Source organism: Carcharhinus amblyrhynchos, chromosome 22, assembly GCF_965287045.1.
Source record: "Carcharhinus amblyrhynchos chromosome 22, sCarAmb.v2.hapA, whole genome shotgun sequence".
Taxonomy (NCBI): domain Eukaryota; kingdom Metazoa; phylum Chordata; class Chondrichthyes; order Carcharhiniformes; family Carcharhinidae; genus Carcharhinus; species Carcharhinus amblyrhynchos.
This window is the reverse complement of record NC_137345.1, coordinates 37,475,412-37,494,439: the sequence shown is the minus strand read 5'-3', so window position 1 is coordinate 37,494,439 and position 19,028 is coordinate 37,475,412. Positions and strand designations below refer to the sequence as shown.

General features: G+C 40.3%; 1 protein-coding gene across 3 annotated transcripts; it reads left to right on the top strand.

Annotated features, from left to right (window-relative positions):
• The first annotated feature begins 2,010 nt into the window (after positions 1-2,010).
• Positions 2,011-18,026, top strand: slc25a55a (solute carrier family 25 member 55a). 3 transcript variants are annotated; one of them, XM_080210148.1, is made up of 10 exons: positions 2,011-2,136; positions 5,888-5,998; positions 6,728-6,853; positions 7,330-7,385; positions 11,762-11,852; positions 12,208-12,326; positions 12,427-12,619; positions 13,106-13,260; positions 14,571-14,646; positions 16,698-18,026. In XM_080210148.1, exons 2-10 carry the CDS (start codon positions 5,979-5,981, stop codon positions 16,849-16,851), a joined length of 990 nt encoding a protein of 329 aa, XP_080066274.1. In that variant the 5' UTR covers positions 2,011-2,136; positions 5,888-5,978; the 3' UTR covers positions 16,852-18,026. The 3 variants fall into 3 exon arrangements, with proteins under 3 accessions (XP_080066274.1, XP_080066273.1, XP_080066275.1); XM_080210147.1 differs by having other exon boundaries at positions 12,424-12,619; XM_080210149.1 differs by lacking the exons at positions 2,011-2,136; positions 5,888-5,998 and adding an exon at positions 9,420-9,507 and having other exon boundaries at positions 6,811-6,853; positions 12,424-12,619.
• Positions 18,027-19,028: the final 1,002 nt, after the last annotated feature.

Below are 19,028 nucleotides of genomic sequence, written 5' to 3'. Positions count from 1 at the left end.
TTCTATTTTAGTATCTGCCAGTTATTAGTATTTTTTGCAACCTGAAGTTTTATTTGCAGATGGTGCAATGAACACCTCAAATCTGTGGCTCTGAATGCTCTACCAATGTATTGCCAGGCACCTGATACAGTGGGGGGCTTGTGAGACAAAGGGAAACTTGCCTCCTCTGAAAATAGTCACTGAGCTGCAGCAGGCACACAACAGCTTGAATCCACAGCAGCTGGTTGAACACTTACTGCAATTGGTCAGTCAGGAATCTCCATCTGCAACATATTCAGAAATATCGTCCACTGGGGAATTCAAGTTGTCCAACTGTGGATCACTAAGCACTCTCCTGTTAAGACGAAAGGTCATTGGTTCAAGTCCCACTCCACTGACATAAAGTACAAAGGGAATGCTGCATTGTTGGAGCTGCTACCTTTTGAGACATCAAACAAAGGCACTGTCCATACTCGCAGGTGGGTACAAAAAAAAACCCACAGCATCGTTTCAAAGAGCAGAGGCGTTCTCTTTGTGTCTTAGCCAATCAAATAGATTGCCTGCTCATTGTCACGTAGCTTGCTGAGTGCAAATTGACTGCCAGATTTCTGACATCAATAAAATGATTTCAAAAGTACTTCATTGGCTGTAAAGCACTTTGGGAGATCCTGAGATGACATGAGGATCTGTATAATTCCTATAATGTGTCCTTTTTTTTTGTGATATGCCGGTGCTTGTGCTAATCTTCTCCATCACGGGGGGGGCGGGGTGGCGAGGTGGTGGGGGTTTACATGTTTTTCGGTCCTCTCCTTCCACAACTTTACGTTTCTTGCCACCTTTTGTACTAACTTTAGTTATGAATTTCTTAGCATCTTGGTGGGCTGGTTTCATCAGCGGAGCTCTGTACAAACACGATAAATATAACTGTCAGCCAAACTCAGACTAAGATAAAGATCAGTGGTGGGCAGCAGCGAGTATTGCTGCCTCACATCAATTCCAGGTTCAATTCCAGCCTGAGTGACTATCTGCATAGAGTCTGTACATTCTCCCAGTGTACATGCCAGTTTCCTCAGGCTACTTTCCCCCACAGCCCAAAGATGTGCAGGTTTGGTGGATTGGCTATGCTAAATTGCCCCTTGATGTCCAAACATGTGTAGTTTAGTCATAACAAATGAGCAGGGTTATAAACAGGGGGCAGGCAGGGACGAGTGGGGGCGGGTAAGATGTTCTTTCAGACAGTGGGCCAAACGGCTTCCTTCTGCACTCTAGTGATCCCATGCTACAAAAGTAGCTGGTCATCTACTGGCAGTGTTCTATCCCCTCTTTCCATCAGCAATTTCACATTATCTTTCATATTTTAAGAACAAAGTCAAAATGCATCATTCGCCTCTTATATCATTGCAACCTCACTGGGGTTGCAGTGAAGTCCAAAGTTACCCTTGAGCCTAGCCGTCCAAAATAACTAGGAATCTTTTCTGCTGCTTTGGTTTCAGATAGTGCTAATCTTTAGTCTGTACATCCCTTCCTCTCTCCAGATCCATATGGGGCTAAAAACATTAACTCAGACGCTGCCACACCTGCTGAGTATTTCCAGCAATTACAGCATCAGAGGAGGGAGCTCATGCACAGCACAAACTCTCACTATCACACCCCGCCATTTTGATCACGTGGCGATCATGCAGACTTGGCGGGGTCTGATTGGTTCAGAGTTGCTGCTGTTTGATTGGTCAGCTCTCCAACGGTTGACCGCCAGTTTGAATGGGTCACAATGGAGCTGGGCGGCTGCCAATGGCATTGTACGGGCCAGCATCTCCTGGCCGGATTGGTCAGTGGTCGGGAAGAAACCACGCCCCCTTGATGCCGCCGGCCAATGGATTGGCCAGAGGCCGGGAGGAAACCGAGCCCCCTGGCGCTGCCGACCAATGGGATAGCACGGACTCAGAGCTCTTTGAGTGGATTGGCCAGTGGGTGGGAGGGGCGGCTCCGTATCGCGGCTCCTGATAACCGCGCGAGCGGCACCACTGCCCTTTTGACGCGAGCCTCCCGCCCAACCGGTACCCAGCCCTTGTCCACACAGCACAGCGCAACTGCTACCGAGACCGGCACCCAGCAACACAGCCCACACCGTCAACACCAGCCCCGCAACACTGTGCGAAGGTGAGCGCTGCTCCGGTACCAAGCCCGGGCGGGCGGCAAGCCGGGGAATCAGCGGAGGGAGCCGGCCCGGCAATCGGGAGGCAGTGGTTTGGAGGAGGGGAAGGGGTTTGGTGGGAGGAAGTAGGGGGAGGGGGGAGTTATACTGGGGAATGTAGGCGGCGGAGCCGGGGGCGGGGTAGGCAGCTGGGTGGGGAAGCTGTTACTATCCAGCTATGAGTGTCACTTTGAGTGTATCCCCAGTTGTCTTAAATCATGGTGGTTCTGTTCAAGTTTTATTTGTCGTTTTAGTTACCTACTGGCCCTTCACTACGGATGTATGTAGCTGTGTTACCTTATTTAACACTGGGGAAGTGAGAGCAGAATTCAGGAACGAATGGCTTGAACTATGATATTTCCTTCTGGGTTTCAGCCTAAAATTTCCATATGAGGAAGTGCTCGAAGTTGAATCACCAGATTGCATGCTTTTTAAGTGAGGGATATTTTCTGACTCTTAACCACATGATTAATTTGGGAATCTTTTGCAATTTACAAACCCTTGTCTAAAATGAGCCGATTGGTTGCTCAATGACGAATGTGCAAAGTTTTGTCCTGTGCCTTTGGATTAACCTATAACCTGAGAGTCTTTTGGTGATTTTTTTTTTCCATCCTTTCCTAGTGGGATTGATCCCTTCCTGATTATTATTCCTCCTTGGTTGGTCCCTTTTTCTAGTAGACATTAATGATATACCAATCAAATTGATCCGGTCGTGTATCTTCGTGTAAAAATGGTGTCCCAGACTCTGCTTCAGGGATGAGATTGACTAACTTCAGGCAGGGAAATTAATATCTAACCGTAATACTTCGTGGTTCAACTTTGATCGTGAGTTGTATTTTGCTTAAGGAATACTATTGCACATGTTGGGAAGTGCATACATTGTCTAGGCCAACATTTTGGTGCATCTCTTAAACAATGAAAGGTTTTTGTTTGAATGATGGTGGTCTCGTCTCATGTTTTACGTTAGTGACTAAAGCAGTTACGAACAGCAATTTCCGAGCTAATAACTTGGTTCTGAGCAGTGCCGGTATTTGCTTTTAGCAATTTACTTTCAATATTACTGTGCCCAGTTAAGTAATCGTCAAGCAAAAAAATCACAAATTTACGCTGTAGTAATGAGTTTCTTTTGGGATTTGTATTTTTTCCCATGCTGTGTAATGATTTGGGAGTGCATACACAATCCTTTTAACAGTAGGAGATACTAATGTTAAGTACTTGCTGAAATGCAGAATTGTCCACACTGCCCTCCACTAAAAGTGCTTTTTGAAGTAGATATTGGCTTTTTGCAGCAAATATAATGGGTGGAATTTTTGTTGAAAATTATCTTTACAAAACACAGTGCAGCGTAATGAGCTGGCAGTTGTTTCTTGGAACCCACGAGTAATCTGGTGATTTTTGGAAAGTGAGGTTAGATGTTTTTGTGGCTTTTAAAAATATACTGGAGGTGTGCGTTGAAATGTTTCTGTGGCTGTGCTGAGAATGTTGGTAATGTTATTAGCTACTTCTGTGATGTGGTTCTGTGTAGCTTTTGAAAGACCAGCAGAATTTGTTTCTGTCACTGCTAACAAAGTGAAATTGAGAAATGAATTCTCTGATCAGTGTTCTACGAAAATCCTTTCTAAATGTTTGGTCTGGGAAAGTTGCTGGCCACTTCATTGCTCTTTTGGTTAAAAGCTACATTTTGCCAGATGCTGTGTGACTTGAAGTATCTACGTGTGCAATTTGTTAATTCAAATTCTTTCACATGACTACAGAGTTGAATCAGACTGTCTCCCTGGCACATTGTGATCATGAGGTTGTGCAGAATTTGAGCCCAGTGTTAGATAAACCTCACGAACCCTAGATTCATAACCCTTTAGATATATTCCAGTTATGTGATCTGAAGGTACAGATCACATTGCAAAGTATTTGCAACTTAATAGCATGCTGACTGTAGGATTGAGCCGCATGGAACAAGATTATTTTCTTTAGATCTCCCCTCCCTACAACTGCTTATTGATTTTTATTTTGTCTGGTTTGACTACTTGTAATCTTCCACGACACTATAATCATGTCCACTGATAGCTATCCACTGAGTGTTATCTTGTGCTACTGAAATTAGCTCACGAGTAATAATAGTTTACAAGCTTTAGACCATGGCTGGGAAAATGAACAGCATCGTGTTGAGTACGTGGAACTTTCTGTGATGTCACATCCTCACCACTGTTGTGATATTATTGGTTTGGTAGATGAAGTAGTTGATTTAAATTGAAACTCTATCTGCACTGTTCATATTACGACAGAATGGAATTTCCCTCTAGTACAGTTAAAGGATAGTGGTCAAGCTCATTGAGTTTATCCTAGCTCTTTCAAAGGGCATTTCAGTCATTCCCACTACTGTGCTTTCCCATGTCCAGTTCCCTTTCAAAGATAAAAGGAAAACCACTCCAAATGGTAGAAATTTGAAATTAAAACGAAGTGCTGACAATACTCAGCAGGTCTGGCAGCATCTGTGGAGGGAAAGATAGAGCTAACTCAAACTCCAGCAATCTGTTCCCTCTTCAAAGCTTTCTTTCCTAGTGTGGTGCCCAGAATTAGGTCAATAATTCAGATGCTGCAGAATTTGTTTTATTCCAGGCTTCTTTGTATTCTAAATTTATGAATCACGTCCCAATGCTTTAACTGTGCTGTTAACCTCCTGTTACTTACAATGATGTGTGCACAAACACCTCCAGACACTCTCTCCCGTACCCCTTTCTGTAAAAAATTGTATCATGGTAAGTTGTTTCCATATCTTCAATCAAAATGGATTGTCTCATTTTTCTGTTAATTTAACCTGCCATGTGATGCCCATTCCATATAATGGCACAGTTGTATCTGCAAGGATACAATAACATGTTTTGTCAGAGCTTGCGAGTTGTAACCAAGGCCAGATAATAAGATTTTCTTGTGTGGGGAGTTTCTGCAGAGTTGATTATTTTGTTGAATGATCAGTAACCTAGCAAGGATCAGATTAAATGAATCATCTTGGAGTGGTTTGAGTAGTGAAAGGTGTGTGTGTGTCATTGTAGAAGGTAAATCTAATGTAAATAAATTGATTCCAGTGTCCATAAATCTGAAGAAATGAAGTTTCTTCAGATCCTATAAGCCTATTTAAGATTTCACTGGTATCTGTATTGATATTAACCAGAGCCAAAAATTTGAATCCTGGTCTCTGGTCAGTCAAGTCCTTCAACTGAAGTGATAAGATGCCTCAGGTGGAAGGTTGAAAAAAAATAAATCGACTAAGATGTACCTGCTGAGGAATAATGGCAAAGTCTTCATGGTACCAGATGACCGTTGGCTGTTCCCCCTTTCAGGGAGAGCTGACGGGTAGTGATTTAACCTGAGGATCATTGGGCACAAAACAAGGTTAAGAAGTTGGGGCCTTCATGAGTAACCTCAGTGGGTACAGGAATTGAACCTGCACTATTGGCATTGCTCATTACGAGCCAGCCATTAAACCAACTGAGCTAGCTGATTCCCTGACTGAGGAGTACTTGTCCATTGAGTCCTGCTGGAGTAGAATGAAGTCAGGATTCATACTTTCTGTAATAGGTTTATTACTGAGGCACAGTGCCTGTGAATATTAAGCTGAGACTTGATTGCATTCAAGTATGCTAGATTATTCTGCTCGAGGTTCTTGGGTGTATTAATGTGACTGTTGAAGTGAGCTGAAATACAACATTTGTTCTACAGGATCTAAGCTGCACTTCCTCGGTAACTGTTCAGCTGTGCTGTGTGAACTTATAACCATCTTGTTTCTGCATACTTTGAAGAATTTGCAAATATGTCCAGCAACCAAATCAGGTAGGCATTTTTTGTTTTTCACAAGCTAAAGGCTTATAGTTCACTCAATTTCTAATATTCTTTGTACCTTTCTACCTCTGCCCCAGTGGTTAAAGTGTGTCCTTCAGTTCTGTTCATGTTTTTGTAATGCTGCAAGTGGCTTTTATTTTGAATGAAGTACAATTCAAAATTGTGGAACTTCAGTTATGAGTCAGTTATTGATATTTGGATAAATTCAACAAGTCTGGCAGCATCTGTGGAGAGAAACAGTTAACATTTCAATGGATAACGTCTTCAGCATTTTTACAGAAATATTGGGAATATGAAACTCCAGCACACTCACTGAATTGGTGCTGACAGCTAGGCAATAATTCTACCAATAATGGTAGCTTGCAATATTCCTTAAAAGTGGTCAACAAGTTTTATTGGGTCTCTTTTTTAAATTGCAGCTGAATCTGAACTCATGAGCCTACATTTTCAGTGAGGATCATGGTAAATGATTGGAGCAGCAAACTTGGTTGGAGTTGTCCTTCTAGCCCAAGATGCTCAAAACTACATGGGGTTCCTACATGTCTCCATCTAAGCATGACACAATAATAAAACTTGACTGTGCTCTGTCTGTCTTAGTACCATATTGTGGCACATTTGCCTCTTAAGCTGCCCTGTTCAAACAAGGTTCAGAAAAGTTCTGTTGGACATTTAATATATAACTTGCAACTAACTGTTTGCATCCTTTTGTTCAATACACAGCCTCCCTGCTAAACTCATCAATGGTGGAGCTGCTGGATTGATTGGAGTCACTTGTGTTTTTCCGATAGACCTGGCCAAGACCAGGCTGCAGAACCAAAGGACTGGGCAGCGTACCTACACCAGCATGTGAGTTGCTTTAGTATTAAATTGTTGATTTCAAGTGAGGGCATGAATGCATTTTACACCAAATCTGACGTGTATTTGCTATTTGGGTTCAGCTAACATTTCATCTTTCAAACTTATCTCGGTGCATTATTGTGCTGTGACTGGAATGTTTTGTACTAGATTTTAGACTAGCCAGAAGTTCTAAATTGATGTTGGCAGTTATTGGTTTCTTGGGGAGAGCAACTCCTTCATCTGTTGAGTGGAGGTTTGAAAGTCAAACTAGTCTGTATATAGTCTGCTGCCATGTTTTTATTAAATAATACAGTGCAATACAGTAGCTGTTAACTTGAGCTTTACTGCGATTTAGAAATCTGATTTTAAAAAGCCTGGGAAGGCAGTGTTAGTTTCAACTGCTGTTCCATCCTTTATTTCTTTAGTAGCTGTGTTGATGAGTTCTCTTCTTGCTCCTTTATAATTACTTTTTCTCATGTCTCAAGGATGGACTGTCTGATTAAGACTGTGAGATCTGAAGGATATTTTGGAATGTACAGAGGTAAGGATTGTTTCCACTTTCTGTTTCTCAGCATTAGAATGTGCAATGATGCCTGAATTTTTGTAGAGCTCAATCTTGCCAGTGACTTACTCCAACATGTGTAGATAGTATTTTTGAGTACCATTCTCAGTGTATTTAGTTTGTAAACAGCCTTTCGGTTTAGACTGTCCTGAAATTGAATGTCTTTTGAATATAATAGCATTAGCTGTCACCATTCAGATTAAAGGTGTAAAGTCCTGTCAGTTTCTCACCATCTTTCCTCTTGTTTTAATTATAATGGGGTTCAACAGCAATGCTGCTATGAATCCTGTGGCACCCTTCTGCAGTTGCCGTTCATGTATGAGCTGAACTCACTCCTTCCTTTCCTAGACTCATTTGCACATCCAGCAGACATCACCAGGTGGCATCTAGAGCGAGGGCTCTTGGGCCTCTTGGGGTGCTGAGTGCAATTGTTTAGATAGATAACATGACATGAATTGGAGGCCTCAATCTCTCAAATCACTAGTTGCAAACAGTGTTCAGAATTATATATCTAAACAATATATTGAAGATTTAATGAACTCCTGAGCATTTTTTAAATGAGACCTGGCTCAGTGGTGTAGCGTCAGGCCATTCAGCACTACTGTGTAGGTCATGTAGGCACATGTATGGAGTTAAGTGTTTAAAGCTGCAGTAATTGGGCATGTTTTCAGGAGACCATGTTCTTCAGGTGAATTGTAGTAGATGCAACTATATGCTGCTACAAAATAACCATTGTTAATATTAAACTGGTGGGACTTCATAGTACAACACAAATACTGAATTACACTAGTCGTATAAAACCTAAACTGGTGGTACATCAAAGTAACTTGTAGTAATTGTCTTGAGCTTCTTGTGTCAGATCTCTAAAATGATTGTATTTAGACGATGATTGGCAAGGGGAGAAAGCAGCCTATGAATTTGACTCTGCCATCTGGGCTCTTTTTATTTTGACAGTATTAAATGTAAGCAAAATAATTAAGGGGAAATGAGTTGAATAGAGGTTTACAGCATGGAAACAGGCCTTTCAGCCCAACTTGTCCATGCCTCCTTTTTTAATGACTAAACTAATCCCAATTTTCCACATTTGGCCCATATCCCTTGAAAGCCATCTTAATCACGTAACTGCCTAAATGCTTTTTAAAAGTCAAACTTATACCAGTCTCTACTGCTATGTCTGGCAGCTTGTTCCAGAAACACACACCACCCTCTGTAGAAAAATTGCCCCTCTGGACCCTGTTGTATCTCCTCTCTCACCTTAAACCTATGCCCTCTAGTTTTAGACTTCCCTACCTTTTGGGAAAAGACACTGACTATCTAGCTGATCTATAATATACCTGACAATATTAAACTAAGTAGCACTATTGTTAGCTTTTCCAAGCAGATTGGAATAACATAGGACTGGCTGCTGGCAACACAAGGTTAAAATAGTCTAGGTCAGTTACATGTACCTGAACCTCAGTCAAGAGCAAGGGTAAGCCCAGTTCTTTCCTGGATGCTATGCAAGAACCCTGGTGCAAGTGTTTAGCTTGGTTACATTGTCTTTTGTGGTCATGTAGCTTGCCAGCATTTGCTCTTGCAACTTAATTGTCATGACTATTGGGGTATAGCACCAGAGGGGACTCAAAATCTTGCAAATTATTGAAGTTAGCACAACCTAATGGATTTTAGATAAAAGCCTGTCCTTTGAGAGGGTAGATATGAATGAAAAGAACACATGATTTGAAGAAATTAAGCCTAGCCTATGCTCTACTTTGCTTAGCCTTGGGGGAAAATCTGCCAGTATGCTTTCTGATTAATCAGCTAATGTTAAATACCAAAGTGACATCTGTGACCAAGAATGTGAACTCTTCTGAAGACATGCCTATTAATGAGATGCTTTAAGTTTAGGAACTCATGTAAGCAGTGCCCTGTAAATATGTAAATGCAGACAAGGAGATGTTAATGCCAAGTGTCCACTGCTTAAATAACTTGGAGGAAATGCTGTTGCTTGTATCTGTGTTTTTCATGTTACAGGCGGTCGCCAAGGATATTGAGGGCTAGCCGATCTGGCGACGCCAAGATGGATCAAATCATTAAATGGTTTACAGTACCACTTACTATTGTAATTAGGATCCATTTAATTCTATTTTCTGCATATTTGTAAAATCTTTCAGCAAAGATTCCACCTTGCTCACTCCTAAGAATATCCTCATCCCTTTTCCCCTCTGCTCTTATTTCTTCATTCTTAAAACTGTCTGCAGCATCTCTACTGATCTTCCCTCCTTAGTTCAGTTTACAAAGAAACTCTGAAATCTTAACCTATTAATTTTGGTGACTTTACATTGGGGTGGAATGTTTTTAGTGATTGTCTCATTTGTCCCAATGGGTAGCATTTGCTCTGCTGTAGAGTGTAGTTGACAAACTGGTAATTGAGTCATTAGGCACCCTGTCATTTTACTATCTTGAATGCTGTTTGTGCTAAGCAGTTTATCTGGAAATTAAATGCTAAAGGTAGCAAATTAATATCTGGTTATTTAACTATAATTGGGATCATAGCTGAGCCTAAATCTTTCCCTTGATGTACAGAACGATGTACATTAAGTAATGTACAGAAAATTGGGTTCTCCTTAGCCCAGATGCATTGAAGGCAAACATGTCAATGCCACAAACTTGGCTGAAGTATGCTAACTTGGCATAAACCATACTTGGGCTTGAGCCTGATGATTTGCACGTGTTTGATATCTTCATAGATTAGAAGCATAGAATCCCACCTATGCAGGAGGAGGCTATTTGACCCATTGCGTCTGCACTGACCACAAGCCCCTGTAACCCCACACATTTACCCTATTAATCCCCCGATACAAGGGTCAATTTAGCATGGTCGATCCACCTAACTCGCACAGCTTTGGACTGTGGGAGGAAACCCATGTGGACATGGGACAATGTGCAAACTTCGCAGTGACCCGAGGTTGTATTTGAATCTAGGTCCCTGGTGTTCTGAGGCAAGTGTTAACCACTGTGCTCCCATGCCATTAACCTGGAAGCTGCAAAACTGCATTGCCCAGAATAATGTGACATTAACTTTTCACCAGTGAAATGTGCAGTTTGTTTAAGAATTTGGCTCTATTTTCCCAGGCTGCACAATTTCAGCGGTTGGTCTTGATGTTTTTTGCGATATAGAAGTGTTGTCAATAGTCACTTCCATCACTTATCAAAATTACAGATTCTTCATTAGAAGTTGGAGTTTAATGTGATCTTCATCAAACAAACCAATACTTTGATTTCATGGAGTCTTTGTTCTGTACCTTTGTATTCCAGTCTGTTGGCGCTGCCTATCTTGCTCAGTGATGCAAAAGTTTTAGTCTGCATGCAATATCAAAACTGCTTAAGTATAGCTATTCATGTCCCTTCTGACCTATCTTCTATTCTCTTTCTCTAGAAATGTATTTGTGTAACTGGAATACTGTAATTTATACATTGCATTTCAGACATTCTACTTTAATCCCCTTTTAAACCTGGATTAGCCAACATTGAAGCTTTTGCAGCATTTTAAAGGCAGTACCTAAGATTATATGCTCTGCTAGATGCCTAACCCTCCAGATTTCAGCCCATCTAGCTGTGCTTAACATTGCACAGTTCCCAAACTTTGAATTGAGATTTGATCAATTCCATCACTCCACTTTTCTGGTCTCTTGGTCAAGTCTCAATTCTTGAGCTTGGATGACATTGGAAAGCTGTTTAATCTAGGACTGTCCTGCTTGAGTCTGATCCTATTGTATGATGTCCAGAGATTTAATTAATTATGATAATGAACCTTTGGTTACTTATCCACACTTGTGTCCAGCTGTGGTCACACAAATCAGTGAGTTGTAAGCTTTCAGTTTGTGGCTTATCACTCCACATGATGGTGGATTCACTCCCAACCACTGGAGGGTATAATTCCACCCTGAGAAAACTGATGGGGAACACATTGTTAAACCAGGTCTTCTGAATTGCTGAAGCTTGTTCAGGGTGGCATCCCAAGTATTCAACAAAATGGAAAAGTAAATTCTTGCTTTCAAGTCTTCAGGCTGTTGCTATCTCATTATTAATAGACCAATTTAACCAGAAATTAAGATCCTATATTTGGTGTGGAAGATTCCTCTTCCTTCTGTTGAACCATTCCAGTTTACATCAAGTGCTCTGTCACTTGACTTTGTCATACAGCTGCTCAGAGATTAATTCTTAAAGCTGCATAAGCTCAGTGTTGTGTTAAAACCAGGGAGACAGAGTATTGAATATATGAATCATTGTATCTAATTGTGCTGAATGTAAATGATGACTACATGAAATCCATGGGGAGTAAGACTCAATAGTCTCCGTTTTCTGTCTCATAGGTGCGGCTGTGAACCTAACATTGGTAACACCTGAGAAGGCCATTAAACTTGCTGCAAATGACTTTTTCCGTCAGTATTTGTCAAAAAATGGGTATGTTTGGTTTTGTTTTAGTATAAATAAATTGGGAGTTCATCAGATCATTGCATTAATGGAAATGGCAGTCACTAGTTTCTTTAATGTTGCTACACAGTCAACTTGTGTAATAAAATGAAGCAGGGGAATATTGGTCCACTTTGATTGTGTACAGTACTATGTAAAATTTAATTTTGACATTCCTAATCCAAGATATTCAAGCTGGAAAGCTTTTAATAAAAATCCCTTATTGTATTATGTTCAAAATCACTCAGGTTTAAATGCTGCTTGGTATCTATGTTGTATTGTGGTTAATATAACATGCAGCATGTTGATTTCCACAGGCATTTGAATATTTTCTTTTGCTTTTCAGTAAGGGCTTAAATGTGTTCAAAGAGATGCTGGCAGGTTGTGGGGCAGGACTCTGTCAAGTTGTTGTCACTACTCCTATGGAGATGTTGAAAATCCAGCTCCAGGATGCTGGCAGATTAGGTAACTAGTCAATTTACTCGAATTAAGTAACAACTTCATTTGGCGAGGATTATGTTACATATTAGCAAGGATACTAAATTTATTTTCTTTGATACAGCAGCCCAGCAGAGATTGAAATTGCCCTCAAGTTCATCCACTAAAGTTGTAGCCACTAACCCAGTTCTGAGTCGGGCATACAATGTTGGCCCTGCTGCTGTTACCAGGCCAATGTCTGCTACACAGATTGCCAAAGATCTGTTCTGCTCCCAAGGATTCCGGGGACTGTATAAAGGATTGGGAGCCACTATACTGAGGTACAGTAGCTTTATTGTAATGTCAATAGGTTATTTTATATTTACCAGTATTCTGTTGGAAATAAAATCGTGACATATTTTGTGCCAAGGCATCCATAATATCAATTGTTAGCTTCTGTTAATCCCAGCAATACATTTAACATTACGCAGTTCAAAATATGCTCAAATTAGAAATGCAAGATATATATATACACCAGGTGGGCATTTCTCAGGTGGCGATAGCCAAAATATTTTGCATGTACAGCATGTGACTTGCCCCTCTGCTAATGTGATCAGTTGGACAATACTGAATGTAGTTGCAAGGTATCTGAATCCATAATGGATTCTTACCAATGTCCTTCACTGAGCTACTGAATGGTTAGGATGCTTAATGTAACCTTGCTATGTAATACAATCACTGTATAAATTAACAGCAATATGTAGCCTTGCCAATTATGATTGTACAAAAATATGTTCTGTACTGATTATATTCCTTTCAATAAACAGGGATGTTCCTTTCTCTATCATCTACTTCCCATTATTTGCCAATCTGAACAAACTTGGACAAAATTCGTTGGATGGCAAAGCTTCTTTCCTCCATTCATTTTTATCAGGATGTATTGCTGGTTCTGTTGCTGCTGTAGCTGTTAACCCATGTGATGGTAAGCATACTGTGTTAGACTTGAAAGATTTTCTCTCAATGGGTCAAAAGTAACCAATGGTTTTGGGGGGCAGGGGGCACTGGAATGCCTGTGGGAATCCCTCAGTGTGCAAAGTCCCCACACGAGCATTGAAGCTGGAATTGAACTTGGATGCCTGGTGCTGAGGCATCCGTGCTAACCACTCATTGTACTCCAGAAGTAATTATATTGACAAATTGACCATCTTTTTAACAAAAGCTTTTTTCATAACACACTATGACTGTAATGGAATAACCATTGAATGATCCTTAAAAATGAAAGGAACTATTTTTAACTGCTATCTTAAGCAGTATTTCTCAATGCTTAAATCCTGCTTTAAAAATAACAAATCCAAGCATACTTAATCTTTAAGGTTAAGGGAAGCTTGGAGCTTCCAGAAAGATTGTGTAGAAAGAAAGGGGCCTACTTGTAACTTCTAACTTTAAACAACCCTCTCCAACGACTGAATTTTTGGGTAACTTTTTCTGCGTGTTTAATATCACATGACAATATTACCTCGTGTCACTAACTTTTTCCATTACTTGAATCAAGAAAACACCTCAGATTCTCTTGGTAAACAAAAGCACATTCTGCAAAATGAGTAATTATCCTGTTTTCCAGTACCTGTATTCCTGCCAGACAAACTGGCTAACCAAACACTGGAACTTAAAGTAGGCCCCCCAACAGGCAACATCCAATATTAATAGCACAATATCATCACACTACAATTTACAATTCAATGAAGCACATTTCAAAAGTATAAGACTAGAACAAATCTGTTAATCTTAACTTTGGACAAGCTTTAACAAGGCCAACTAAATTTCAATTTACAGTAGTGATTTGTGTCAGGATCAAATTGGGACAGAATCAAAATAGGATGCACAAACATAATAGAGGGCTCATAAATCGCAGGAGTTGACCTGCTTGAGTTTGAAATGAATTTGTTTATTCACTGCTGTATTCAGGATTCACTGTTTGTAATTAAGTTGTGGTCCAGTTAGCAATTAAATGGTTAAAGCAGTACAGCTCTTACCAATAAGAGCACAGTGTTTCCTGTGTTACATAAATGGCACCTCTTCCTGGAATCAGCTTAGTTCAGTTGATGGTTAGACAAAGTTAATGTAGGGTTGAGACAAAGGACAGCATTGTGCTACCAGTATGTTTCTCATGTGGCATAAGAGATCCAATTGCTTCATTAAATATACCTAAAGTGACCAAGAACTTTATTTTGCACTTGTGAAAATGCAGGAACAGACTATTTGATAGTAAATTGACCTGTTTTTATATTTTAGTGATCAAAACCCGATTTCAGTCACTACATAGAGGAGCAAATGAAGAAACTTATAGTGGAATTGTGGACTGTGCAAGGTGAGCAAAATCAAATGAGCAGTTTGTGGAAGAGTGGTTTTTAAAGTCCATTGGGTATTGGATAAGCATAAAACTAGATCAGGCAAAGCCTTTCCATCTTTGTGCTGTTAACCTATGACATGATAAAGTAGGAAAAGATTTTTTCTGATGGAGAGCTGTAGTGGAAACATGTCCTGAGCTGCTGGTAAAATGTCAAATGGGTGCATGTCAAATTGAAACGTACATCTTGCAGAGAAGGAATGCTGGAAGTCCTAAAGCGCATCAAGATAGATAAATCCCCAGGACCTGATGAAATATACCCCAGGATGTTGTGGGACGCTAGGGAGGAAATTGTGGGTCCCCTAGCTGAGATATTTGAATCATTGATAGTCATAGGTGAGGTGCCTGAGGATTGGAGAGTGGCAAATGTGCCTTTGTTTAAAAAGGGCTGCAGGGAAAAGCCTGGGAACTACAGGCCAGTGGGGGGTAAATTGTTGGAAGGTATTTTGAGAGACAGGATCTTACAGGCATTTAGAGATGCAGGGACTGATTAGGGACAGTCAGCATGGCTTTGAGTGGAAAATCATGTCTCAAATTTAATTGAGTTTTTTGAAGGGGTAACCAAGAAGGTAGATGAGGGCAGTGCAGTTGATGTTTTCTACATGGATTTTTAGCAAGGCCTTTGACAAGATACCACATGGTAAGTTGTTGCATAAAGTTAAATCTCATGGGACCCAGGATGAGGTATCTAAATGGATACAAAATTGGCTTCTTGACAGAAGGCAGAGGGTGGTTTTTCAAACTGGAGGCCTGTGACCAGTGGTTTGCCTCAGGGATCGATGCTGGGCCCACTGTTATTTGTCATTTTATTAATGACTTAAATGAGGGGATATGGTTAGTAAGCTTGCAGATAATACCAATATTGGTCACATAGTTGACAGTGAAGAAAGTTATCTCCAACTGCAACAGGATCTTGATCAGTTGGGCCAGTGGGCTGACAAATGGTAAATGGAATTTAGTTTAGACAAATGTAAGGTGATGCATTTTGGTAGATTGAACCAGTGCAGGACTTACTCAGTTAATGGTAGGGCATTGGGAAGAGTTACAGAACAGAGATCTAGGGGTACATGTTCATAGCCCCTTGAAAGTGGAGTCACAGGTGGACAGTGGTGAAGAAGGCATTTGGGATGCTTGGTTTTATTGGTCAGAACGTTGAATATAGGAGTTGGACATCTTGAAGTTGTGCAAGACATTGGTAAGGCCACACTTGGAATACTGTGTGCAATTCTGGTCACCTTATTATAGAAAGGATGTTATTAAACTAGAAAGAAAATATTTACTAGGGTGCTACTGGGACTTGATGATTGAGTTATAAGGAGAGGCTGAATAAACTGGGACTCTTTTCTCTGGAATGTAGCAGACTGAGGGGTGACCTTAGAGGTCTATAAAATAATGAGGAGCATAGACAAGGGGAGTTTAAAATTAGAGGGCATGGGTTTGAGGGGAGAGATACAGAAGGGTCCAGATGGGCAATTTTTTCAGAGTGGTGAGTGTCTGGAACAAGAGGTTGTAGTAGAGGCAGGTACAATTTTATCTTTTAAAAAGCATTAAGATAGTTACATGGGTACAATGGGTATTGAGGAATATGGGCCAAATGCAGGCAATGGGGATTAACTTAAGGCCTTTTTTAAAAAAAGGCAGCATGGACAAGTTGGGCTGAAGGGCCTCTTTCCATGCTGTAAACCTCTGGCTCTATCGAATGGATCACCTCAAATGGATGCACACCTTGATGGTGATGCAAGTGTATTCAATCTGGCTAAGTTCAAATGACGTGAAACCTGAAGTCAATTGGCAGAATATTTGATTACAAGCTCAAATCACTGCTATACCTGACCTAAAACCTCCGTGTGTTATACCAGCTGGGGTTTGTAGGGTAACTTTCTGGAGCTAGAAATATATTCCAACATTGGTTCGAACACTCTTCAAACACTATTAAAATAGCATTTCCACTTGAATCTATGCAGGATTTTATAATGACTCTTGGAAATTAACTCAATTTTCTCTCCCTGCAGGAAAATCTGGGTGAATGAGGGACCTTCTGCATTCTTGAAGGGATCTGGCTGTCGAGCGCTAGTCATTGCACCACTCTTTGGCATCGCACAAATGATTTACTTTGTAGGAGTTGGAGAATTTGTCTTGGGATTTTCACATTTTGAAGTATACTAATGGTATCCATTCCTGAAGGACTGATTAGATTAGACTATGCTGGAAAATCCCAAACAAGGAACCAAGACATTGCTGCAGTTACTGGAGAGTTTGCTCGTTCTACCTCCATTCAGATTCCAGGAGAGTGTGAATGTGGGATACTGTTTGGAGGATCAAGAATATTGGTCATCAACCTCTTAGTTACTGAATGATGTGAGGTAGTTGATTTTAGAAAGGTGGTATTGAAGTGTTGGAAAAGAATGCTTGAACTAAAGGGGCCAAATCTGTATTTCCCTCACCAGCTCCATAGTCATTTTTTTCTTAGGTTTGTGGAGAGTTGGAACAGAAATTACACACTTTTTTAAGAAAGAAAAATTTTTATACTTTGGTCACATTTTTAAAGCCAATCTTAATTTTAAGGTTGGAGAACTCTTAAAAGCAAAATTATTTTGGAGATGCTTGGGGGGTCTTGAAACTAGTTGCTCCAGATAAGGTCACCAAATGGCTTCAGAAAAGGAACATCTGACGACTTGAAAGTTTAACATGGTGGAGAATGGGGCATAATTTCAAAGATGTTTTACATCTACTTAAAGGAATAGTTTCTGGAAAACTGTTTCCATCATATGTTTTTTAAAAATGCTATGCAAAAGCAAAACCAATTATTCAGTTAATGAGCTCCACAGAATTCGGTATTTGGTTTATTTTGTATTTGGATCTACCCATGTGAAGGAAGAATCATGTTCCTTGCACTTGATCTGGCTGTTACACCAAAGATGGCCAGTTAACATATTTACAAAGGGCACATTACAAAACCTGATGCTGACTAGTGGATCCATTTGTTACAAAGCATTTAATTCTTACTGATAGTAGCAAAAAGAAAATGTCTCAGGTTAAATAAATCGGTCTTGAAATCTAGACAGGATTCTCAACAGCTTAGAATGCTGTTAAAAATGGAATTGTTGACTGGAATTCATAGCACTGGAGATGTCACCAATAGGATGTAACTGGTCCTTTCTATTTTACTATAAATGTCACAATACAAATACCTCTGATTGATTAATGTTTAGTTATAAAGCTGTACCATTAAATTTACTTACATGAAATATTTAAATACTGAACTGGGTCACAATGCCATTATTTAAATGGTTTACAAACCAATTCAAGCTGTGACAATAAATTTAAGTTTTATAATCTTGCTTTGTATTTCACTACTAGTGTATTTTGTAACCTTGCATTGTCTGACACTATAGACACATCTAGAGTTGCTGCTGTAACACAGCTGAATTTCTTCCCATCTTGTAGTCTCTTTCCTGTTTACTGATGCTGCTCACTCTTGCATATCTCCCCAATTGCTCTTATTTGAGTGAAGAAGCATCACAGCTGATCTTGTTCTTGTCCAATATCTTTGCATATTTCCAGAAATGCATTAGTTAGCAATCATGAGCAAGCATCCTTACGAACTGTACTGCAGCAACTTGCCAAGCTCACATGAGCATTTAAAAAATGAGGATATCAGTTACATGGGAGCACCTGTAAGCTTCATCCTTTAAGTGTCTCCATTCTGACATGGAACAATATCACCATTCCTCAGTCGCTCAGTCAAAATTCTGAAACTCCATAATGCTGGGTGTTTTGACAACACAGTCTGTAGCAGTTCAGGAAGCTGGCTCACTATCTTGAATAATTAGGAATTGTACAGTGCAGAAGAGGCCCTTTGGCTCAGAGTTTGCACCAACAGAAACACCTGAACTTCCATCTAATCCCATGCCTGTAGCTTTGAATGTTATGCCAAGTGATCATCCAGATAAGTTTTCATGATAGTGAGGCAATCTGCCTCAACTACCCTCCTGGACACTGAATTCCCCTCTGAGTAAAAACAGTTTTTCTTCACATAGCCACTCCTGCTCAACCTTGAACCTGTGTTCTCTTGTAACTGGCCCTTCAAATAAGGGGAAAGCTGCTCCTTATCCACTGTGTCCATGCCGTCATGATCATGTACACAACTGACAATGCATCCCATGTAATAACATTAGTCCATTACCCAATTTGGAAAACATGAGATGAGTTTAGTTCTTGCATTGTTGTGGCAGTTTATTTATTAGTCACAAGTAAGGTGTACATTAACACAATGAAGTTGCTACAGTTTGGCACCTGTTTGGATCAACACATTTCAGAATGTGGGAGGAAATGAGCACCCA